This window comes from Cavia porcellus, unplaced genomic scaffold, assembly GCF_034190915.1.
Source record: "Cavia porcellus strain 051 isolate PalLab524CR breed Dunkin Hartley unplaced genomic scaffold, mCavPor4.1 scaffold_18, whole genome shotgun sequence".
Classification (NCBI taxonomy): Eukaryota; Metazoa; Chordata; class Mammalia; order Rodentia; family Caviidae; genus Cavia; species Cavia porcellus.
In genome coordinates this window covers 45,151,356-45,177,260 of record NW_026947501.1, presented here as the reverse complement: position 1 = coordinate 45,177,260, position 25,905 = coordinate 45,151,356, and the positions used below count along the sequence as shown (strand labels likewise).

Genomic DNA, 25,905 nt, shown 5'->3' with positions numbered 1-25,905 from the left:
CTCCTCTCTTCTATGAGCACCCATATCCTCCCATATGCCTTACTTGTTCCTTACCTGCCCAACATCTGTTCCCTTGGCCTCAGCCTAAGAACTTTAACTGTTTTTATTTTATTAGCACAGCTTTACAGGACATGCAGCCCAGGAGCATCCTGGGTATGAATGATTGCACACAGCAAGGCTCCTCTCTTGTTATTTCTACTTCCCCATCCCCTGCTCCTTCTCTCCTCCTCCTTTCCATTGTCCTCTTCTTGATCTTCTCCACCTCCCCTTCCGTCCCCCTCCTCACTTTCGGCCAGATCTGAGGCCTCTCCTCTTCTCCATGCTTGTACACCAGCTGCTCTCCTCACCCAGAGGTAGAGGCCAAGGTTGCTTTGTGCTAACAGCTCAGAAGTCAAACCCACCTCTCCCAGCTCGAGACATGGAGAGGATACAGCTCCTGTTTCAGGGTTGTGGACAGAGGGGATGGAGGGTGGAGTCCCCAGGCCCTGTGAAGTGCCTATGCCTCCTGAACCAGCACCCCAACTTCTGAGGCAAATGTCTGAAATGCAGGATTGTCCAGCTCTGCAGAAGGCATGTGGGTGCCTCGAGAGACCTGGCACTTGGTCATGTCACCCTCCTGGTGACTAAGTCCCACCTGTGTCATGACCTTGAGAACAGAGACCCGCCCTGACTCTGCACCCAGGTGTGGCCAGCGCTATCAAAGGTAAACTCAGTAATCTCTCTCTGTGAGAGAGAGATTGAATGCCTTGCTCTGGTCCCCGGTGGGAATTTAGCAAGGAAGAAGGGAGAACTAAAGACCAAGGGCACAGCTAAGGAGAAAATGGCCCAGGAGACAAGGAGTTGTGTGAGCTGTGATGGGTCAAAAACAGAAGAAACAAAAAGACACATGGCTCAGCAAGCACAGCCCAGGGCTGCACTGAGCTGGTGGGGACAGAGAGGCAAGGAGACCCAGTACTGCCCAGGCCCACAGAACTGCTGCTCTTGCACTCAAGAGACCCAGGTGACCTGGGCAGCAGAGAAGGAAGCATCACCATCAGAACTGTATGCTCAGGTCTGGTGCCCCCCAGGGCCCAGAGTGTGCTCCCTGTACCCAGAACAGAGCCTGGCAAAATGCTCAGGGAGCTGTGGTAGCCTCTGCCTTCTTGGGGGACAGAAACTGCCTAGATTCTTCCCCAGCTCCAGCATGGGCAGGCTCTCAGAAAGGGCTGGGAAATTTCCAAGGGGGAGATGAATCAGAAACAAAGAGAAATACAGGAGGATATGCTCTGAGCATCCACCAGGCCCAGACCAGAGTGCCCAGGATGAAGCAAGCCCAGAAGCGCAGCAGGCACCCCCTCGGGGCCAGTGTCCCCCACATTCGCACCATTGACCAGCTCAGGAGGCCCAGATGCATGGGTTTTATTTCAAGGTTTTATTTCGGGCTTTGATTTTATCCATTTAATGAATGCATCAATCCCATCAAACAAAGAACCATTTGCTGAGATTGGGTCACAGAGCCCGCACAGTCTGCAATTAAAACACTCACCCTGAGCAGGTGCCATCATGCAGCTAGGACTACTGAGGCCCTGGGAAGGTACTTGTACTAAGCATTAAGGTAAAAAGTGAGGATTGCTATATGAGAAAGGCAAATTCAATGCACAGAGGCTCTTTGGACTACTATGCACCGTAAGACTCAGTTTATTGTCCTGTCCACTTAGTTCACATGATATGTTCCCAGCAGGCATATGCAAGGCACAGTGGACCACTGATACCTAATGCTGTGCCACACAGAGCATCCTGTGCTGTGGAGCTGGTGGCACAAAGCATGAAGAGGCTGAGTACAAGGTGTGAGCTCAGCCTCACAGAACTGATAGGAACAGACAGAGGCAGCAAAGCCCCTTCAGCTGAGCCCAAGGAGAAGCCCCAAGCAGGGTGTTGCAGAATCCAAGCCTCTGGTCACCAAGAGCGTGAGGGCCCTGGAGCAGGGCAACCAGTTCCATTCAGCTGGCCTGGAGCCTCTGGGGATGGTGTCAAAGGATGCATCCACAATGGGCCAGAAACACCGAGAGTACTGGTCCAAACTGAGTTTAAGTTGTATGCTAGGAGGGAAGAGAAGAAATCAGCCATGCACAAGCTGGAGCATGAGGCTGCATGCAGAGTCAGGAGCTGCAGGTACAGAGGGCTGAGCTTGTTCACAGTTGCCATCATGCACGTGAAATCTATCAACTGTAGCACGTGTGTATGTTACGTTAATAAATGATGTCATTAGGTGGGAGGGGGGTCTGAGCCTGTGCTTCAGTGTGGAAGATGCAGCCCACAGGGTGCTGAGGACCATGATGAGGGCATGTGGGCACAGAGCAGGTGGCACTGGCTTTGCAGACACCGGTGATGGGTGACAGTGAGCAGACGGGTGATGGGTGAAGACGTCCAGAGAAAGAGTGTGTGGACTTGGGAGTCCACTGGGGCTGAGTATCAGTGCTGCCTCAGTGAATTGGGAAGAGAAAATGCTCAGCAAGACTGCAGGAAGACGAAGAAACATGCCCCTTGGAAAGAGAAGCAGGGTGGAGCCTCTGGGGCCACAGGACTCAAGGCTGCTTCAGCAGGGCACTTGAAGTCCAGAAATCACCCGGTCTGAGCCGGGCTGGCCTTGGGCAGAAGGGCAGCAGCACAGGGTTGCTTGGCACCAGGTCAGTCTGACCCTCCAAGGAACAGGACCCAGGACTCTGCCTCCAGGAAGCGCATCTCAGGCTGAACCACTTGTGGACAGCTCTTCCCCTCTGTCCTCACTGTGTGGGGCTGAAAGTGCTGGCTCTGGTAAGCACTTAGGGCTAAGAAAGGGTTTGTTATCACCCTGGCCTCTGGTCCTAGGCACCACTGGACACAGGTCCCCTACCTCCCTTCATCCATGCAGAGTGACCCAAGGCAAAAGTTGCCCAGCGCTGGGCACATCTGGCCCAGGGCTAACTTCCTACTTCCCTCTTCCCAAACCCAAGTACACCACTCCCTGCTTGATCAGAACCCATTTTGAGGACAAGTTGTGGGGCAAGGAAAGATTTACTCGGTAAATACATGATCCAGAAGAGAGGGACCAACATCCCCAACCCAACACAGATTCGGGCTCCTTTTAGCTAGGGTCCAGCGTGGAGGAGGAGTCCCACGGAGCTGACTGAGGGATGCAGCAACTGGTAACCTGTGGACTCTGCTCCTCTGGCCACTCACTCAACCTCATGTTTGTGTTTAAATGATTGACAGGCTGTGTGCTCAGGGAGGGCCGCCTGTCTCCAGGCAAGGCTTTGGGGCAGAGCTTTCTTGGGGCCATAGGTGCAGCTACACCCAAGCCCTGCCCATCTTAGACTTTCTGCTTAACACGGGTGACAGGGCTCACAGAGGGAAGGCTCCTAGGTGTTTTCTCCTGCATCTGCATTTGCAGGAGCCCAGAGCTTCGAATCACAGTGCAGGGTGGTCATGCGTCCTGGTGGCAGATCTTGGTGGTGTCTCTGAGCCCAAGCACTCCCAGAGTGGCTCCTGGGGACTACGCTGGCAGCTGCAGCTTGGGACCTTGAGGTGCCCGTGACCAGGAGCAGACTCTGCGCGTTAGCCTTTGGTTGGGCTTCTGGCTGCTGACTCCCAGAAGGCGGGATGGTGCAAGAGGACTGCTGTGCTGAACTTGTGTGTGTGTAGGGCTCCAATCATACAGGTAAGTGTTATGAGCAGGTAGATTAACCCCATCAGGAAGAAGCCTAAGGAACTGGCAGGGTAACTTGCAAATGCTATGGACAACAGCTTGACTGCTGGATCTGCAGTCAGGCAAAAACCTCCAAAGCCCTCACCACCCCACCTCTTTCCACCCTAATGTTTCCTCCAAGCCCTCTCCCCTTCCTCTCAGGGCCAGCTGGAACTTTCCGGATATGACTGTCCATTTGGCTGCTGAGGGCCACCCACATGGTGCCAGCCTCTGACCACAGCCTACACTGGACCTGTAAACAGGACCCATCCAGGCCCCTGTTCCAGGGCCAGGTTGTACAATTACTGGACAGTGACGTAAAACATAGGAAGGGTACTCATGAGCTGCAGTAGGATTCCACAGGGGGAACCATTGTTTCTGCCCATGGAGCCACAGACAGGGATGGCTTCATCAAGGAGTCCATAGCTGACATACCTGGACAAGACTCAAAGCTTCTGGACAGCTGCTCAGGGGCAGCTGTGTGTCTGTGTCCCCACATTCCATGGACAGGGACAGGAGCTGATGTGGCCCCTGCCCTGGGATAGTGAGAAGGACTGGGAGCCCTGCTGCACCAGCCACCCGAGCTTTGGCCCATGCTAGCATGCCTGGCATAGACTCCAGCACAGTGGGCAGCAGGGTCCTGAGGCCCGAATGTGTGACACTGGTATCCTATGACTGAAGACCATCCAGCACTAGGCACCCAGGATGGGCAGGGTCCTGATACAGCATCTAACCCACATAATCCGCCAACCACCCTGGCCGAGCAGCCCCAACCGCAGTGTGCCAGCCACCCCTTAGGAACCCCTGTGTGGGTGCTAGGGCCGGTGCTACTGCCTGGCATTGAGGGGGAGGATCAGATGGGATCCAAGCCCCATGAGAGGCTCACATTCACCACACAGCTGCTCCCAAGTGCACATGGCTTTCGAGTGATCACAGAACTGAAACTTTAGGAACAGAGATGGGCACTGCCTGATGGAGCTCGCATGCTGCTTGGCATACAATGCCTGCTGGAGCTGGCCCCCCAAGCAACTCACAATTCATAGCAGCCTCTGATCAGAGCTCTAGACCCAGCCCACATCACCCTGCAGGCCCTGCAGTTCCCAGAGGCAGCTGCCCTCCTCCCGCCTTCCCTTTCTGTCCCACTATACACACCAGAGCACCAGATGCAGCTGTGCCATCCCCTCACTGCCCAGCCCTCATGCCAGGTCAGGAAGCACTCCTAGTTCCAGCCCTGAGCTTGTGGGACCCACTTGCTTCTGTGTTCCCACAGCCACAGTCGTCTGAGGCACTGCTGCCCTCTCACGCTGAGTCCAGAGAAGACCAGAAGGAACCAGGGTGGCAATGATTTAGAGAAACACAAATCCTCACATGGTGATACAGCATAGTGAAAAATAGTACAACATTTCCTCAAAAAGTCAAATACTTGATCTAGTCTGGACACACAGCCAAGACAAGGAAAAGGAGGTGCCCAAAAAGATATCTGTGCCCAGCGTTTACGGCAGGGTTGCTCATAGCAACTGAGGGTGGCAGCACCACAGTGTCCTAGGGCAGCCACATAGCTCAGGGAGGCCAGGAGCAGCATCGGCTCCACAGAGGGCGGCCCAGTCCCATGCCACCCTGCTGAACCTCGTGGACACCAAGCTAAGGGAGTCGGGTGGCATCAGTTTTACAGACACGACAGCACAGGCAGTCAGGGCGGGCTGGGCACCCATCATTGGTGTTCTGTGGATGCAGCACTTCCATTTGAGAAGTTAGGGGCATCCAGGAGATGGGCAGTGGGGAAGCCGCACAGCATGTGTAGCCAGCACACTGCACTGAGATGGGCACAACAGTCACATCATGTTTTCCAGAAAGCGTGCTCTCTTCTGTCCCCAGGACACCATGGCTGAGGACACAAAGTGTAGGAAGCCTTTGGCAGAGGTGGCAGGGGTCCCCCTGCAGGCTGCCACTGTGGACAACTGGAGCCAGATCCAGAACTTTGAAGCCAAGCCTGACGACCTCCTCATCTGTACCTACCCCAAGTCAGGTAGCTGAGGCAGGGTAGTCAGAATCCCTGTCCTAGTACCCTGAGGGGTGGTGCTGGGGCTGTGCACCAGTGCTTCAGGTGGGCAGAAGTTTGACCTCTGTGACTCCACTCCACATACAAACCCGAGGTCCCTCCCATGTGGTATCCCTCAGTCCTGGCTAGTGGAGTGTTGGCCATGGCAACCTTAGGTCATGGCGATGGTGTCCCTAGGTCATGGCGATGGTGTCCCTAGGTCCTGGCTAGCAGGATCCTAGCCCAAGGGAGGCAGCAGCCACAGCAGTCTCTGCAGCGTCCACCACACTGATGCCTCAGGGCCAGCCATCTTAGTTCTCTGCTTCTCCCCTGCACCGGCCCTCAGGGACAACGTGGATTCAGGAAATCGTAGACATGATTGAACAGGATGGAGATGAGGTGAGGTGCCAGCGGTCCATCATTCAGCACCGCCACCCATTCATCGAGTGGGCACGGCCACCCCAGCCCTCGGGTGAGCTCCTCTCATGGCCAGGCTCCTGTCTCTGCCTCTCCCAGCTCTCCTTGGTCTCTGCTCCTCTTTTCCGGTTCTCTCCTCCCTCTTCTCCCCTCGCTGCTGCCTCTGTTTCCCTTTCCATGCCACTGATGACTCCTGCAGCACAGCCCTGGGCTGTGTCTTCAGTGCCTTTTGTACTTTAGCACCATGTTCACAAAGGGCAGGAGTCCAGGGAGGGTTTAGAAAGAGTAGAAATCATGACTGCATTTCTGGGGATGGGAGGAGGATGGCACAGGGCCTGGGGTGCATAGTGTCTGCTCTCCAGGCCAGTGCTGCCCTGCCCAGCTGCCGCTGGGCCATGGTTGATCCACCCTGCATCCCAAGGCTGACAGTAAGTTAACCTGGGGCGCTAGCCCCTTAGACCTCATGAGCCCCCCAAAGTGAGAGTGCTGCCATCTGTCCACCGTGAGACCCCGAGTCGAGGAAGCAGAGAGGCACGGGTGGGACTCTGTGGACCCAGCCTGGAACCCAGGTCCACGGAGTGAGGCACATGCCAACGTGTCACTTGAGGTTGTCCTGCAGGTGTGGACAGAGCCAATGCCATGCCCTCCCCTCGGACACTGAGGACGCACCTGTCCACAGCACTGCTGCCAACTTCTTTCTGGGAAAATCACTGCAAGGTAGAAAGGGGACCTGCGGGCCAGGGATTGAAGCAGGGTGAGTGTACACAGGGGTGAGGGGATTCAGGGTATCTAGTCCTGGGGGCGGGGGTGACCAGTCCTCAAGGTGAATACAACTGGAGCAGCCTAGGAGGCGGGAGTCAGGCAGTGGCTACAGATGTGGAGACTCCTGGAGTAGACTGGGAGGCAGGAGCAAGGGAGCTGATACTGGCATGGCCCCCACCCTGGACCCTGTTTTACTCTGGACACTCTCAACCCCCCCACTGCCAGCACGCAGCATGCTCGCTCACACACAGGCATGAGCTGCTCAGTGTCCAGGGCTGGCCCATGTGCAGTCAGCTAAGAGCCCACAAGCATGGCCCAAACTCCTACCCATGAAGGTCTCCAGCTTCTCTAGGAAAACCAGATGGAATGTATGGGGGTTCACTCACACCCAGATGCTCATTCCTAGTGAATGACAGGTCACCACTACAGGAAGGGTTTGCTTCTGCACAGAGGGGCAATCAGGAGCCAGGCTGGCTGACCATGTGATCACAGGACCACCCAGGAAACCTCAGATTGGTAGAGAGGCAGGTGGTCAGCAGGTCACAAGACCACAGGCCGCTGCCAGTCCTGGACAGCCTGGGAGCCCTTTGGGAACCCACCTATCACAAGTCTCAGCTGCTTTCCTCTCACCCCAAGTTCCTTTATGTGGCTCGGAATGCCAAGGACTGCATGGTATCCTACTACCACTTCCAGAGGATGAACCAAGTGCTCCCCGAACCAGGCACCTGGGAAGAGTACTTTGAAACCTTCGTCAATGGGAAAGGTAGAAGAAAGCTCTTCATTCCACTGCCTACATTCCCACCCCCAGGCCAAGTCTGGGGAACCATGTTACATCCCCAGATGTCTAGCACCTCCTGTAGTCAGTGCCACCACTGGCTGAGACCAGGTGAGGCTTCTGGCAGCCTCCATGCTGACCCAAAGCTCGTGCAAACACCTCCAGGCAACCCAGGAGTCTCCATCCTAGCACTGCATGCAGAATCCCTCTCCCTGTAGGAGAGGTGGCACATAACCAACATGAAGCCACTTAAGTGGCAAGTTGGGAAGAGAACCAAGGCTTGTTCCAATCCAAAAGATCTTCCAATGCAGGACCCCAGAACATACCTGACCCTAGATTTCCCCTCCTCCACTCCAAACTTCCAGACTGCAAGGTTTTGTCCCATCCTGTATGGCCTCTGGCTCCCTGTGTCTTGCAGTGGCCTGGGGCTCCTGGTTTGACCATGTGACAGGATGGTGGGATGTGAGGGACAGACACCAGGTGCTCTTCCTTTTCTACGAGGACATAAAGAGGGTGAGAACACCCTTCAGAGATGTTTCGGCCTACCTTGGGGGGAAAGAGGGATTTAACAGTGTCTTTCTAAAATTTTTCCATTCAAATCCAATGCCCACCTCACCCCAGAACCCAAAGCAGGAAATTCGGAAGGTGATGCAGTTCATGGGAAAGGACTTGGGAGAAGCAGTGCTGGATAAAATTGTCCGGGAGACGTCCTTCGAGAAAATGAAAGAGAATCCTATGACAAATCGCTCCACAGTTCCCAAATCTCTCATGGACCAATCCATTTCCTCCTTCATGAGGAAAGGTTTGTAGGGCCTCTGTCGAATCTCAGGCTATCTGGGTACACTGACTGCATGAGTGTGGGTCCTATTCCTGCGAGGCACTGGCACTGGAGCTTCCCTGCCTCAGTTTCTGCTCCCAACCTGCCCTGACCCCGGCATACTCCTGCAGTACATCACGATTGCCTACTCTCGTTCCTGCACCTCTTAATAGATCTTAGCTCAGATTCTGAAAAGAGGCATTCCAATTGGCCCAGCTCCTACTTTTTCTAAGAAGATGACTTTGTCATTTTTATTTAAGTAGTAGCAGCCACCTAGTCTAGAGGTCTTTTCCCCCTGCCATGCACACACACACATTTTCCTTCTTGCTCTGTAGGGCAGTAGTGCCCACACGTCCCAGGGACACCTCCCATCCCTGAGGCTCTCCACAGGCTCTCATGTTCCCACACTCCTTCAGCAAAGCAGGGAGTCGGGGTGACAGACTGGCGCCCACCCTCTCCTGCAGGCCGTGGCCTCATCTTTCCTTCCCTTTTTTTTTCTCTAAAATTTGTTTTACTGTGTTTGTGGCACATAGTGATTTCATTCCTCTTCCGCATTGCACATAGATAACACAGCCCCATTCTGCTTACGCTGTCCCCCTTCCTCATGGCTCTGGACACCTCCACTCTGTGCCCGGCTCATACACACATGAAGACATCCAGCCTAAAGTGCAGGGTTGCTCCCAGAAATACAGGCACAGCTGTGTTCACGCTGGTGTGCCCCGCCACGGTCCTCCCTCTGGGCTCGAAGACCGTGTTCCACCAAAGAGGCTTCCCCACCGACCCCTGGCTCTCCTCCTCCAATGACAGATAACCACCTACTCTCTAAGGGCTCATCCTTACAAATAGTGGGGCATCAAACACTGATGTGCACAGGTCCTTCTCTCCCAGTGCTTTTGCTTCTGATCCCTAATGTTCTAGGAGGGACTTTAGTGGGACAGAGTATTTCTGTACCTAAAGTTATTTCTAATTCTAGTGGGTGCTAGATTATTTTCATTGAAAGGCAATCTACCTAAAAAAACATACAGATATTAAGCACACAGTTCAAGGAATTCTAGTGTACCTGTGCATCACCCAGTCACAGGAGCACTCTTCTCATTGTCCTGGAAAGCTCCCCTTGGGTGCCTACCACTGTCACTACCTCAGAGGCCAGCACTATCTGCCTGTCACCACACACTGATCTGGCCTGTCTCAGTATGTCATGTCTAAGGCCTCTGGCCACTGTAATGTCCTTGATCCCTCCATGTGGTTGAGGTTCGACTGTGCCCATGCTGTTGTGTCTGTGTAAGTCCAGCAAGTGGCTGCACCACAGGGCAGGTCAGGCCTGCCATGTCCCTGCTCCCTTGTGTCTCTGGTGCAGGGAGGCACACCTTGTGCTCAGAGCAGAGAGCTACAGTCTGGCTGGGGTCCCCTCATGGGAACCTGGTGTGCCTGGCTGTGGACAGAGAGGACCCAAGCACTCACAGTTCAGGTCAGGCCACCCAACTTCAATCAGAGTGTGACACTCCTGCTTCATCTTCTGTCCTCTAGGAACTGTGGGGGACTGGAAAAACCACTTCACGGTGGCCCAGAATGAGAGGTTTGAGAAAATTTACAGGGAAAAGATGCAAGGCAGTTCCATCCGCTTCTGCGCAGAACTCTGAACCAGCCATGAAGGAGCCCCAGCATGGGCCTCGTCCTCAGCCAGAGGAAGCTCTGAAAGCACATGGCGCATGCAGGGGAGCCTGGCACCCCTGATATCAAGGCTTCCTTCTGAAGGACCATATCCAATGCCAGTTTCTCCACAGCTTTCCTAAAGTGAGAAATAAGACCACTTAATAAACTCAGTCAAATATAAGACTTGACACTAGAAGGATTTTTTTTAAAAAGTCCCCATTCTTCCAGCACAATCTCCCCTAGATTTCTAGTCTGTGGTATAGTAATCCCTTGAGTACAAGCACAGAAGGCCTGGTTGATTTTGTTAGAGGACATATTCAGTCATAGTGCATAAAACTCAGCACATCTCAGTAGGTGTAGAGCCAGTGGCAACAGAGTCTCGTGTAAGGAGGAGGAGCTGGGGTACAAGCAGGAGTAAAAAGGGTTCAAGGAGTGGGGTGGGCCCACAGGATGGGAAATTATTGATGGAGAATCCATAAGGATGAGGGCTCCAAGAACCAACAGAGGAAGGAGACCTGCTGAGGACACAGCAGGGTGGCTGGCGCCACCTGGAGGTGGTGGAGGATATGGAGCCTGACAGGCAGCCCACAGTGATCAGACCTGGCCTTGGGCAGATTCCTAGTGGGATTCTTGCAAGAGCAGAGTTTTATAAGGAAGCACACAGTGGGCCCAGGAGAAGGCTGGGGAGCCTAACTAAGGTCTGCTCATGCAGATAACCTCTGCCATTCAGTGTGCACTCATTGTCTTCCCTTCCCCTCATCAACTGGGAACTAAACCAACCTAGAGGTTCAGGATTTGCTGAGGAGCAACGCAGCCTGAGTGCATGTGGTCTTGCTACAGGATGCCGTGAGACTAAGGAACAAGCAGGCAGATGCAAGACTGCAGGGTAAAAAGTTTGGGGACTTGCTGGAGGAAGTGTGGTTCTGGGGAGCAGAAAGACCGGTTGGACCCCCATAAGTCGGATTAGAAAGAGGTGCCTATACATGGGTTAAGACACTGCCTTCTGGGCTGGGGATACAGTTCAGTGGCTCAGGACCTGCCTGGCATAGAGATCAACCCACTGCAGGGACACCTTGGTATGCAGGGCGACCTTTGGCAACAGAGACAACAGAGCAATAGAACTACAAAGCCATAGATGCGAAAACAAGCATTTATTGGGAACTTGTCCAGGTAGAGCTGCATGCCCAGCATGACACTCCTGTGATAGCTTCTTGGTCAGACAGCATGGCAGTGGCTGGGGGCTGGTGTTCTGGAGCCCACGACACATGCAACAGGCAGGCCAGACCCGCGGGTGATCTCTGAACTAAGGGTGAAATGGCACACCAGACCTGGAGACCAACTGCTGCCCACAAGGCACAAGCCATAACCCAGGTCCAGAGTCCAACAGCATCAAGGGGATCCAAGCTTGGGAGCTGAAACGCCTCACACTGCAGGAGAAAGCAGCTGCTCTTCTGGGGGAGCAGCCGGGAGTCCCTGGGACCCACAGGATTCACCGCTATTCCACGGCAACAGTGCCGACCCCTGTCCAAACAACAGCACAGGTGAGGGTGAGCAGCTGGGAAGTGACAGTGTCTGGGCTGGCACTCCTGGCACTCAGCCATGCCAGCCACGTGGTGATGAGGTTTGCCCATAGTCCTCCAGGACTTCAGTCCAGCTGCCACAGTGGGCCAAGCCCAATGTTGTGCTTAGCCCCTTCCAATACTCTCCCTTGGTGCCCACCCTGCAACCTAGATTCTGGGGCAGATGAGTGTGTCACCATGTGTTTTCACAAACCCTGGTTCACATGTGCTATGAGATGGGTTCCTACTCACTCTCAGTCCAGCACAGGTTCCAGCACATAGCTTTCAGCTTCTCCAGACCTTGGCAGTGGCCATATCATCACTCTCTGGTTGGCAAAGCCAGGAGACAATATCCCTTGTGCCCTGTACCAAGCAGTGTGAGTCTGGCAAATGGTCAGGCCAGGACAGACCACCCAAGGCCAGAGCCAGCCACACTGCTCTAGATGCCTGATGTCCTCCGGTCTCAAGCCACGTGGTATCAGTGGCAGCCACAGTGGTCCAGGCCCTCGGGGCCTTTCTGGACCTGTCTGTGCAGCAGCAGTGTCAGTTTGGGGCTGGCCTCTCTTACACTGGGGAGTTTGCAGGACTGGAGTGGGAGATGGTTTCACAGGTGACCAGCCTCAGTACCAGTGCAGCTCAAGAGATGTGCTTTGTGCCCAGCATCAAGCCATCGCCTTCCCTGAATAGCAGGCAGCTGCACTGAGCTGAGGTCTGGGTTAGGTCCCTGGCACAGGTGACCATGCACTCTGGGACCTGTTGCTTCCATGGGAACACCTGACACAACACCGCTGTCACAGAGAGCCCTATAAGGCCACTTGTGCGCTGGCTGAGCAGAGGCCCAGAGCTTGCACTGACCATCAACGTCCCTGCTTTCTCAGAAGTGTACCAGCAGCATCACCATCCCTCCTTCTTTGTCAGCATGGAGCATGGCGTGGGAAGGAGAGGCTGTCAGAATGCAGCAACCCTCATACCTCATTGCCCCAAGGGACATCACAGACATCCAGGGTGCTGGGTCTCCATGGCGCTGGCAGCCTGTCCCCCTGCACAGGTGTGTGCACAGCCACTTTCTGGTGTCCTGTGACTCCCCAAACACAAAGCCTGAGGTGGCACCAGCCTGGACAAAGCTCTGTGCATGGACTTGGGACAATGGGTCCTTGCTAATAGTGGTAGATTAGCCACCAGGCAGCCACAGCAAGGGCCATCAGCCTGGGTTCATCATCCCTCTCCAGGTCTCAACTGGCTTTGTCATCAGCCATCAGGGCTACTGCAGGCACTTTAGGCAGATCATGGATGCCCAGTCCACTCCAGATCTTTGCCAGTCTCCAGGATCTGCACAACCCTCTGATGCCCATGCAGCCTGGTAGTCACTGCCCCCAGGACACCAGAGGGTACAGCATTCATTTTGCTTTACCAGTGCTGCTTTCATGACATGGACCTGAGTCAGATCCCCTCAGAGGCGCTGGACAGGCCTCCCCTGACAAAGCGTCCACTTCCCAAAGGTTCTCGAGGGTCCAGGAGAGAATGGGCCTGTCCAGCACCAGATGCCAGGGTTCCAGGCAGGCTTTGCTGGCATCAGTCCCAGGGGTCCTGGTACCACTCTTCCAGTTGCAGATGAAGGGCTCTTGGCTGTGGAGTCCATCCTGGGCAGCAGCAGAACCGGCCAGAGGGTAGCATCCCTGACCTGCTTGCTGGCAGCAGGAACAATCGCTGACCTTCCCTCAAGTGTGATGTGTCAACCTGTCTTTCCTCTGGGTACTGAAGGATGAAATCAGGCTGCCTCTGCCAGCAGTGGCCTAACTGCTGTTCCAGTGCCCGGTTTGTTCTTTGTTTGCTCTTGTTTTCCTTGTCATGCTTTCTTGCTAGGCCTAGAAAGAAGCTGTCCCCACTTTCCTGCCCTCACCCCTGTCCCAAACAGCCTGACACCACAGAGGGGCCAAGGCCTAAGCCAGCCTCAGGTTCTCCTTCTGGCCCTGAAATCAGCTTCATCTCCTCTTTGAGACATTGACCTGTCTTCCCCCAGTTCCCGCAGGACACTGGGCTCCCCAGTGCTCCCCACAGTAGCCACCAGCTGACCAAGCCTCTCTCAGGCCAAGGCCCAGCCAAAAGGGCATAGGTATCACCAAAGGCTTGACAAGTGGGGAAGGAGCTCCTGTGCCTAGTGTGTTCTCCTGCCAGAAAATCACAGCCCCTCCCCCTGGCCAAGGTCTGCATCCAGCCGGGTGTTTGTGATTTGGGGGCTGCTATGGCACAGTCCTGAGCTCACAGCTTCTCCAGCAGGAGTAGCTCAGGGTCTTTGCCTTGCATTGGTTACTGCTGGAGTGGGACCTGCAGGCCCATAGGCAGGGACCCCATCCACCACCATCACTCAAGTCTCAGGTTCCTCCTTCCACCCCACTCTTGGGACACCCATTCTTTGCACCCCCTTAAGGAAGGGATAAGTGCCCACCCCTATTGCTTCCTCCGGGTCTTGGTCCTAAGGCCCACAAAGCATAAACTTGAGGGTCTTAAAAGCACCCTGGTTGTCCACATTCTCAGCCAGGGCAGAGACCAAAGGGAAGAGAGAGAGACACACACCTCTCTTCAAGGTTACACCTGAGGTCCTGAGTCATACCTCCTCTAAGGTGTGACTCAGCAGCTGGGCGCTGATGGCCTGTCCTGGCCCACAGCCATGGCCATCCTTCCTCACCACAGCCTGATAGGTTCTTGGAAATCAGTTGTTCCAAACCCAGCAGTATCAGGTACCTGTCCCCACCTAGCGGCTCTGGCCTTGACACATGAGCCACTCTCCCCACATGGAGTCGGGGTCACTCAGGGTCTCCCCAGCCCATTTCCTCAGGCACCCTGCTGTCTTGCCCACAGTTCTAGGATGGCCTAGCTCTGTGGCTGAATGAAGAAATGAGGCAGGCGTGGTCGGGTTCACAGAGGTCCTCCGCAGCTCTGCTCACTCATTTGTTTGTTTTCATAAATAGGTGGAATTCCCTGCAGTTTTCCACATGGGAGACCATACAGGGACACATCTTTCTCCACATCCCCTTCCCACAGGGACCCTTTGTGCTGGGCACTTCCTGACAACTCAGTCACCAGGCAGCTGAGTTACTTAGGAACATTCTAGGCCATCAGACAGGGTTAGGTCCTTGAAAGAACCAGTGCAGATGTCCAGATACCTTGCAAATGTGAAGGAGACAGACACCTCCCGCTGTGGACCAGGCCCAAAGAAAAAAAGATCAAACAAATGCACCCACATCCTAAGGACTGATATTCTAAGTAGGTCTCTGTCACCCTGAGGAAGCCAAGAGTCACCACCCCAACCCCTAGGGAAGAATCACTGCTCTCTTTCCCGCTTTCTACATGACTGGCTTCCCCATTTGTCCCTGATTTAATCACTTTTACCTGAGCAATTAATCTTATTGGTTAACCATAATTCTGTCCCACCTCATGCCCACATTGAGAGTTCCTTTTTGCCCACCTTCAACCCATCTCACCCCATGGTTTTTCTCTATAAATCTCCCTAGAAAAGACAGAGTCTTTGGCAGCCTGCTCAGGACCCCCTCTGTCTGTCTTTCTGCCTCTCTTTCTTTCCCTCTGTCTCTGTCTCTGTCTCTGTCTCTGTCTGTCTCTCTGTCTCTCTGTCTCTCTGTCTGTCTGTCTCTCTCTCTCTCTTTCCCTCCCTCTCTCTCTCTCTCTCTCAGACAGAAGCTTTCTCTTTCTCAATCAATATATTCTGCTCTTAACCTCTGTTTTTCCTAAAATTCTTTCTTCGCCTTTAGAGAACACAAACTCGCAACCGACAGATAGTAGGTCGGAGTATCACTCCCCTGATTCAGTGGGATCACCTTGTCTACCTGTCTGCTGAGATTTTCTCCAGCACAGGAGACAAGGTTGGTGCTTTCACAGGAGGCTCATAACTGAGGCGTTCGTTGAGCAGAGAGCCTCCACATTCCCACCAAGCTGCAGACGCTTGCCCCAGAGTAGAGACTGGAGGCCACATGAGGCCAAGTCCTCCTCCTCAGCAGCGTACATTCCAGTGAGGGCTTGGGACAGACGTAAACAAGCCAAGAAACACGATGTTTCAGGAGGGTCCAGGGCCACAGAGTGCAGGTGTGAGGACGACGAGGTCAGTCATGCAAAGTCTCTCCATGGGGATGAGTGAGAGAAAACGGGGGAGGAGGCAGAAAGGACGAGAAGCAAGGCTGAAGACGGAACTTGGATTTGCTTTAGATGTGTCTGGAAGCCACCCTCGGATCCAGGCAGGAGAAGGGCAACGTCCACCACTCTGCTCGCAGCATGGCCAACGAGGAGCCACCAGAGTGGACACAGCACCACCCACAGAAGGCTGCCCTGGCTACGGCTGGCTCTCTCCTGACTCAGGAGGCCTGAGCATCACTATGGGGTTTGGTGCATCTTCCAGAGCCAGTGCCAAAGGGCTCAGTTGGATTAAGATGCATCTGTCTTCTGAGCAGGTGTCGGGGGCTAAGTGACCACACTCCAGCACCGGCTCTCAGAGGACCCTGTCCCCAGCCCCCATGCCAGTTCACCATGGAGCTGCAGGGTCATCACCACTCATGCTCAACTGGAGATGTTGCATGTTCATGACAGAGCAGGCAGTGGCTGCATCCCCTGGGCTCTGGTCTGGAAAATGAGGAGCTTCTCCCTTCAGACAGACTTTGCTTCTCTGTGGGAGCTGCTTGCTGTATACTCTCCACCTGCCTGCTGAACGGCCATTCCACGTTCAGCTCACATCTGTCCTACCACCTCTACCTCTGGCCCCACACAACCTACAGTGGATTGGCAACTAGTGATCAATTTTAACCACAGCTGAACTGAATCAGCATGGTGCTGAGCGTGGGTGGCCCACCTGAAGACTGTCACCAGCATAAAAGGGAGACCTAAAGAGGAAGAGTAGCATTGTGGGTTCTCCTAAGTATTGCTGTTGTTTGGAGCCTTGGTTCTCCTGGAGGAGCTCATCCTGTTGGCTTCCCATACATGAACTCAGTTGTTGTCATCAGAGAAGCTTGGAACCTTGTTGCTAGGAATGGCTGTGATTCGATTTGGGGAGCTCTGGTCCTTACTTTGAGCATTGCTTCCTAGCTCTGGAGGGGAAGATGTGTGCTGTTCATCTCCAGGAGAAGTTGTCAAGCTGGCTCCAAGAGCTAGGGTCCTTGTTGTCACTGTGGATGGGTGTGGCGCTTTTCAGGGGAGTCCTGGTCCTTATTTTGAGCATCACTTGTTAACTCCACTGCAGAACCCTCAGACTATTGGCACAGATTCTTCACTCTGCTGGAACAGACTTTCTAGCTTCCACTGCTGATCACTGCTGACCAGCACAGAACCGTGAACCAGACTTGCATGAGTCATTGTCATGGGCTCTGGTTTTCAGCTGAACTCATACAGGTTATTGCTACAGGATCCAGGCCCTCTGCTGGATTTTCTAGGTCTGTAGCATTGTGGACAGATTTCCTGCACTTTCTTTGTATTTGACTTCAGGGGGGATCATTATAAATAATACTATAAAATATATGTTCTGTATGAGGATTGTCCTCCTTGCAAATCCTGACTATAACACACCCACTCTGCATTCTATGGGGTAGGAGGTTAAGAGCACAGGTCAGTAAACTTATGTAATGATTTTCATCATTGTGGAACTTACACAATCTCTATAAAATGTTGGAATTTTTTTACAACCCTTTATAAGTGTGAGGACCATTTCTGGATCACTAGACTCACAGAAGGCTCTGACTGGCCCACCCCTGGTTCAGAGTGTGGGCTCCATACACTGTCAGGACCTGGCTCTGCTACCACTCTGCTCTGAGGCCTGGGAGGAGTCCCTTGGCCTCTCCATGGAGATGACTCCATGAATCTGTCTCAGTCCTGTGCATCATTGCTCCAGATTATCTTCTCAAGGATATTTATGCAGAAAACCTCCTTGGAGAGGGCAGGTCTGCTCTGGAGTAAGGAGTGGGTCTGGCCACCCCCTGGGTCCTAACAAGGCTCTCCCATCTAAAGCTGCAACAGGGGCTTATCCCCACCACACAAGATATGGGCTCCCTGGGCCAGCGCCCCTTGGCTGTGACACAGCCCCATGTCTGTGCACCAGCTCTGTCACAAGTAGTGAGGCCTTCTGTCCCTGGCACAGGTTCTCTCCAGCCTCCATGGAAAAACCTCACCTCCTTCCCATCCTCCATGGCCCCCCAGGAATGACCACCCCAAAGCACTGTGTGAAACTCAAGTGAGCTACTTCATCAGGCTTTGCACTGGAACAGCTTGTGGTGCATTTCAAATTGTGTGAGGTCTACTCCTTAATACTCTAACTTCTTGTACTTGTGCTTCACAGAAAATTCTCTCCTTTCGAATGGCAGTGCTTGGTACTGCTTCATTGCCTGTGTGCTCCCTGAATTATAGCCCCTGGAGCAAGGGCCTGCTCAGCGCTCACTGAGTCCAGTGATGGCCCTGATCTTCTCTACCATGTGTGCTGCTTTATCTGTCCTGAAATGGGGAGAGCCGGCTGCACCCTGCTTCACATTGGTAAATTTTCCCCATATGTAGTCTATTTATAAACTTAGATGAAGTCTTTCTACTGTGTGTTGATTTCAAGGAGCATTTATTAGTCAAGCATCTGTTTCTCAGCATATCCCATAATGCTTTGTGGACCCGATGTCAGTCACTTCTGAAAACACAAGTTTTGTCCGAGTACACTGGGTTCCTAAGATAGCTGCTCAGCAGCTCTCCATGTGCTCTTCACTCTCCCAGTAAACCTCCAAGAGCTCTGTTATCTACTGCAGCCCCTGTAGTAGATGCCATCCTGAAGTCACTGCATCCTTCACAGACAGGAGCAGCTACCTGCTGCACCCCACCCACCGTGGTACGCGGGAGTGGGTGAGGGGGCCTGCAATCAGCAGAGACGGCTTTGCTCCTCAGGGCCCAAGCTGCCCCTGCTCTGTGGTCCATGCTGACTCCCAGCCTCCAAAGGACAATCACTGGTCACCAAGAGTGTGAAACTAGCAGCTTAGGTAATGTGGTCTCTATGGTGTAGTGTTTGAATTTTTCTAACAACCTTTTATCAAAGTGAAAACTTCGTGGTCCACTAAATTTGCCCAGAAGGACAAAGTGCTGGGGTTGGCAACCAAAGTTGATTAAACACCAGGCTATGGGATAAAAGGCCATCTCCACTGCCCCCCCCCCCAGAGTGGTTCTTATCCAGCCTCTACTGGGCCTGCACCTGAGCTTGAGCCAGCTCCGACTGTTTTGGAATTAGTAACTGTTGGAGACATTGAAGCTGAAAACACGTGTAGTGCCTTCTGTGGCCTGTGCATGGCTGAACTGAGGAGGAAGAGACATCTCAGGGGACAAGATAGGCCACAGCTGAGGCCGCTTGGAAACTTTCTTGATGGTTTTCTTTAATAGCATTGTCTGTTGTTCTCAGGGGTCCTTAAACCCTGCCCAAGATCCTGCTCTTGCATTTTCCACTCAACTCTTCATGTGTTATGATTAAATATGGGCTACCCAGTGTCAGTTGGTTGGCTAGCAGAGTTATGAACTCTGCAGAGAATTTTAGTCCTGGAGCCCCAAAGATCATGCCAATTTTATCATTCCTTTGGGCCTTGGCTATGCACCTGTTTGGGGGATTGGGGATCTAGATACAGACCCCAACAAGTGACCCTACCATCCCCACAATTCACACACAGCCTTTTCCCATTCTCCTAAAAACTCTGGTCTTAAGGGTTTTCAAGAAAACACAGTTTTTTAACATTCCCTTGTGTTTAGGATCTTGGCTTTTCCAAAGAGCTAATCCCATCCTTTGTGCCTCATTTCTAGCCTGTGGAGGGCACAAGGAGCCTGTGTTCTGGTTACTTCTATGCAGATGGGATTTTGAGGGAGCGTAGATGAGATGCACTCAGAGCCCTCCAGGTGGAGCTGCTGCCTGTGCCGAGCATGGCACACTCCTCTCCTCATTCTCACCTTTCCTTGTAGGGCAAAAGAGCTCTGGCCCAGAAACTCATCCCAAGTGTGACTGCCAGTCACTGGGGGCCTAGTGACACCTGGGAGTCCCCATCTCTTGGCTCCTTTCCAGCCCCGGACAGCATCACCGCCCCTGCTTCCTGGAAATGCTCTGCCCTCAGCCTCTCTGCATTAAACCCTCCAGATGCACTTTCTCACCTGAGCCCTTCTTCCGCTAGTGTTTTAAATTCTCCTCTTTGGTTCTGTTTGTTTTTCCACTTCGTTCACTCCCTGGTTATCTGCTCACTCCCTGATTATCTGTCTTCAATTTGCTTTCTATGTTCTGTCTCTAAACTATCTAACTTTAGGCTATACTTTTTTTTTTTTTTTTTTTTTTTTTTTTGACTAAGGGTGGAGCTCAGGATCTTCACACTGAACACATCACTAGATTTTTTTAAATTTTCAGATAGGGTCTCTGTATGTCCCCAAATTGCCAGGTTTAGCTCAAATTTGTGTTCCTCCTACCTCAGCCTTCCAGCGTGCGGGGATTAAAGGTATGTGCACCACACTTGGATAAATCTTATTTTTGGAACATCAAACTACTATCAGGATTTCCCATTGACATCTCACATTCAGCTCCTTATCCAAAACTGAACCTAGCATGTTCTACCCCTGAACAGGTGTCTGGATCCTTATTTCACCACATAGGGCTAAAGCAGACTCCGCCCATCATTCCAGCACATTCGCGCCCTTGGCAGCTCCCAAGCCCCTGCTCCCTTCCTGCTGAGCAGGAAGCCATTGGTTCCACACTGACATCCATTGCCTCTTCATTCATCCAGCAGAACCCAAGTCTGGCATCCACTTCCTCTCCTCGAAGCCTGTGTTGCCTCCGAGGAAACCAATCTCAGGCCCAGTTCCAGGAGTTGCCATACATGGGCAGTGGGCAGTGTAGGAAGTGGTGTGGAAAGGACTCTGGCCTTATGAGCTGGGGCCAGGTACACAGAGTATTTTCATTTGCTGGCCATTTCTAACTCCCCTAGGAAGGTCTCAAGAATTGACCTCACTTCCTCTAGACATTTCATGTATATACAAAGTTTGAGTCTGCTATAGCAATTCTTCTGCCAAATCCCAAGAATAATGTAATAAAAAGAAAGGCTAGGCCAAGAGAAATTCATTTTTTGTCTGTCCAAAACACAGGTTGTGCCAGGTGTGGTGGTTTACACCTGTAATCCCAGCACTCTGGAAGCTAAAGGCAGAAGGATCATTGAGAGTTCAAGCACAGCCTGGGCTACAAAATGAGTTCAAGGCCAGCCTGAACTGCATAGTGAAATCCTGTATCAAAAAGTCAAAAAAAAAAAAAGAATAAAAGGGTTGTGGTTACAGTAAGTTCTGTCTTTTCTATCAAATATGAGTGACTCCGTCTTGGACTCTAGCCCGTACCAAAAAGCCGTTCTTGAACATACTAAGTTACAGAAAATGTCCACTCAGCTCCAGTCCTGGGAACACAACTACAAACCAAAGATAGCTTGTCACATGTCAAAGATTTTCTGCTCTCCACGTACCCTGGGCTCTGCTCACCCTCCCCTTGGTAAACCCTCAGATTCCACTGGTGCCATCTGAGTTAGCCAATCAGAATAAACTGTGAACCTCCAGACCAGCCCCTGGGAGAGAGGTCAGCTGCTCTACCTGCATTGGGGTAAGGGTACAGCGCTCCTTGTCCTGCTGCCTGCTACCTCAAGCCTGTGCCCTTTTGCAACAATAAAAAGCCTTGCTGAGATTTCTTGATGTCTGAGTGTTTTCTTATCTACATCAATAAATTGAGTCTGCGGGCTCATTTGTAATGGGGTCACCTCTAAAACTAGACCAAAGAGACAGGTATCTTCTATCTACGTAGCAATCCACATATTCCTTCACAAGCTCATGAAACCAGCAAGATTTATAAGTAATGTAATACCAATCTCACCAAACCAGTTCAATTTAAGAATAAACACCCAATAAGAGGAAAACTACTAGTCACTCAAACTTGGGAGAGGAAACAATTAAATCACTCTGAACTAACAGGAAATCAAAGCTGTATCCTGTTCAAGTGGGTAAAATGATATGTGTTTCTTATTAATTTTATCTTCAGAAGCAGGTAAGAATGATTTGACCTGTTTTCTTTCGTGTGATCAAATAAGTCTCCACTGTGTATCAGTGGCAGTGGCACTGGTGGCAATTGGTATGTATCTGACTATGGATTAGTCAATAAATGAATTCACCTTGATCTGCATGCAACAATGTGGTGGCTTGCACAGAACAACAAAAACCAGAATAACAGGTTCTTCTGAAAGTCAAGTAATCAGAGCTGAACAAAAAGAAAATCTGTAGTATAGATCTTTAGGACAAAATCCTAGACCAAAATACTGAAAAGAGAATTTGGATGCTTGGATGAGTGTTCTGGAACCTGAAGAGCCTGAATTTATTTGAATCAAACCAGGAGTCACTTACTAGAACAAGCTAGTCTCTGTAACAATCCTAAATGCCTAGAAATGAACCTTTGCCTATAGACTAAAATCATCATTGCCTCGGAAAATGAATTCATTACTGCATTCTAGAACCCTCTGCTGATGTGAATGCACAAAATGAGAACAATAGTGGACTGGGTCAAGGCAGGAGTCTGCTGGTGCCTGTCTGTCTGTTTTTCTTCAGTACTAGGGATCAAACTCAGGGGCCCTTTACAACTGAGCTATGTCCCTGGCTCTTTTCTGTTCTGAGACAGGATCTTACTAAATTGACCACGCTAGACTCAGACTTGCAATTCTCTTGCTTCAGTGTCCTGGAGGGCCAAGATTACAGGAGTGCATTGCTATACTCCACTGAGCCTACTGTCTTTTAACAGTTGCATGTCATGATGTGTGCACCCTTCCTAACAGTGGGTTTAGAGTACACAAAAGGCTATACAGATGAGAGACTTTGGCATCAGGAGCAAGATGGGCACTCAATCACATCCACACTTGAGGATACTCTCTCTCTTCTAAGTTTCCATTACCTTTCCACTGCTGCCCAAAGGGTTTGCATCACTTCTGCACCATTAGCTACTGGTCATGTTCTTAGGAAATGTCTTTTCAGCCTGAAGAGTTTTTAAATCATATGTAGTGTTTATGTAACATGGACAATTTCACATGGTATGGTGCCATAATAAACACCAAAACTTCTCATTAGAAACAAGGTACATTTAATGGACAAATTTTTACTGAGAATCTGTTATCTCTAAAGCACTGTGGAGGTTTGTCCCAAGTCTTAAGAAACATCAAACCAGACACAGATGGCCATCACCTTCCTGTGCCCTTGTGGCATCTACCTGGGGGAGCTCTTGATCTTATCTGGAATCACTAAAATTAGAAAATGAAACTGTAGGGTCAGGGATTTAGCTCAGTGGTATAAGTGCTGCCTAGCTGGCATGAGGTCATGAATTTAATCCCTGGTACAAGAAAGAAAGAAAGAAAGAAAGAAAGAAAGAAAGAAAGAAAGAAAGAAAGAAAGAAAAAGAAAAGGAAGCTATAGTTTTAAAAATACCTAGAAACCTAGCATGGATACAATTACATTACAATTACATGTGAAGAATGAGGGTACTAAGCTTTCCTGCCCTGACAAAGGCAAGCTGTGGTCAGACAGGTCAGTGGAGTCCTAAAGATCTGGACCCCATGCTGCTGACATTGGAAGTTCCAAGCTATTAAAGTTAAACTGAAAGACTGATCCCATGTACAACCCTCCCTTCCCTGAGTCACATCAGCCAGAAAAGAAATCTAGGAGCAGGAGTTGGGACACAGATGGTCACAGGACTAACATTGCCTTGAACCGTTTTATTGCTCTGTGGCTTTGGGTGTCTTACTCTATGTTCTCTGACTCTGTTGCTTCATCTATAAAATGGTGATTAGAAGCATAGATTCTGCCACATATTGAAGTATTTAAGAGTAAAATTATCACAGCTAGAATTTGCCCTAAATTATCACTGAGGTGGAGGGGGCATGTGCGGAATGAATGAGACAACCAATGAAACAAGATCAATTATGAATTAATAACTGTTGAAGCTGAGTGATTGGCTACATGAGTACTGAAGCTTTGCACGTGTTTGAAATTTTCCATTAAAAAACAGCTAATATAAATATTTGACACTTAAGATGATAATATAGACATTCTTCTTTTAAAGGCCAAATTCCATTAATATGACTAGATCATTGCTAACTGAGGAACTGTATGTAATATGTATGTTACAATATTCACAACAAAGAAATGGTCAGAGGATACTCCAACCTAATGATTTTACCTTTATTTGCATAGCTGTTACATTCAGTGCTGTGATGTATAACAGAACATAAAACCAGTACTGCACTATACAATCAGCAATCATTACAGTACTGTATAAACAAGGCATACTGTAAACAAAAATTGAGTCTCTAAAAACAAGACATACAGAACAGTACAAAAAAAAGATGGGGTCATAAGTCTGAGTGCCAGGTGTTGGTCATAAATCTGAACAGTGGCTGAACATGTAGGTCATTAAATGAGGAATATCTATATAGGTTCTGGAGCTAGACTGAGTTTTAATTCTAGCTCTTATGTTAACAAACTTTGTAAATTTGAGCAAACTATACAATCACTCTACATTTAAATTTCCCCTCTGTGAAAGAAATTTAACAATAATATCCATTAATGGTTTTATAATGATTAAGTGAAATGATCCATTTAGAACTTATAGCAGAGTGTGTAGAAAACAGTAAGTACTCAAGAAATATCATTTCTCCTTACCAATACTGATTGTTTTATTAGATTTTGTTATGTTTACTGGTTTCTTTAAAGAGTTTGGGGGGCCTGTTATGGTTTGTGTTCAGATGGTCCTCCCAAGCCTCATGCAATCATGAATGTGGCTGAATCTAGCATTTGTGATTGGTTCATTGTCTGGCACTGGGATTGGTCGTGTGAGTGCTGCACCTGCCCAAGGGTGGAGCCAACATAGTGTAAGGATGAGAAGAAGGCATGTCTTTCCTTTTTGACACTTGTTTGTGATAGCCATGAATGGCTGCCCTGTCATGCCAGCCTCCTTGGAGTATGGACTGAAACCTCCAAAAACTATAAGAAATAAACCTTTCCTTCCTTCATGTTGGGCATCAGGTATTACATCTCAGCAATGAGAGAAAAATAACCAGAACAGAATTTGGTACCAGTGGAGTGGGGTCATTGCTGTGACTGTACCTGACCATGTGGTTCAAAAGCCTTTGGAAATGACTTGTGGGAAGAGTTTGGAAAGGTTTGGAAATATCACCTGAAAGAGTGGTGCTGGAATAGTTTAGGCTGTTCTGTAAGAGAGGTTCTAGTCAGAGCTCAGGAAACCAGAAGGCTGATAGAGAGCCTACTAGTAAAGACCAGGCTCAGGAGGTTTCTGCTGGGAAGGACTGGGTTGGTTGTTGGACTCCACACAGTATGTGTTATGGCTTGGAAGAAAGTTTTCTGCATTCTGCTTATGTCCAGAGACTTTGCCTGAGACTGAAATTAAGGGAAATAGACTGGTTAATTTGGCAAAAGAAATTTCAAGGCAGTCTAATGTTGATGTAATGGCATGGCTATTTTGGGGGGATTTTAGCTAGATTTGTGTTGCAAATCAAAACAAGGAGCCTAGCTAGGTGACCTAAAATGTGAGTTTGGTCAAAAGAAAACCTCCAGTAAAGCTGTGGACTGTAAAGATAAAGCTGAGGAAATCTCAACTGCTGAGAAGGAACACAAAAGTAAAGAAGATGGCCTGGGGGCATCCTAGGAAGCAGCAGGTCTCTACCTTTGCAGACTCAAAACTGCAAAGGTGAAAGACTTTGCTCAGAGGAGAAAACCTCAGAGTGCCATGTTCTAGAGTGGCAGTGAAGGCCACGGGAGGTTCCAAAATGGTGGCAGCTATACCAGATTCCAAAACAGCAGCAGCGTAGAGAAAGTATTGCTCACAATCAAGTTCAGAGTGCTCAGCAGTTCAGGTACTCAACCCCTAAAGCCAAGAGGGGAAAACCTGGCTAATTCCTCCAGCTGGTAGCAGACCTCGGCAGCATTCACGCTGGTTTTAGATGAATGGAGAATGCACAAGTTCTCAGGTTAAGGCAACTTCTACCCTGATTTCAGAAGACCTGGGAGGCCAAGCAATGTGCCCCTGAGAGAGCAGTGTGTGAAGCTGTGAGTGTGAAGCCAAAGGTGCAGTGGAGATTCCAGAAGTTTGGAAAATCCAGG

The 25,905-nt window shown here is 50.7% G+C and overlaps 1 protein-coding gene across 1 annotated transcript; it reads left to right on the top strand.

Moving 5' to 3' along the window:
* The first annotated feature begins 3,295 nt into the window (after positions 1–3,295).
* On the top strand, positions 3,296–10,346 carry LOC100729651 (sulfotransferase 1C2). The gene is made up of 8 exons (XM_003471744.4): positions 3,296–3,676; positions 5,579–5,729; positions 6,088–6,213; positions 6,778–6,875; positions 7,557–7,683; positions 8,114–8,208; positions 8,317–8,497; positions 10,040–10,346. Exons 2-8 carry the CDS (start codon positions 5,585–5,587, stop codon positions 10,150–10,152), a joined length of 885 nt encoding a protein of 294 aa, XP_003471792.1. The 5' UTR covers positions 3,296–3,676; positions 5,579–5,584; the 3' UTR covers positions 10,153–10,346.
* Positions 10,347–25,905: the final 15,559 nt, after the last annotated feature.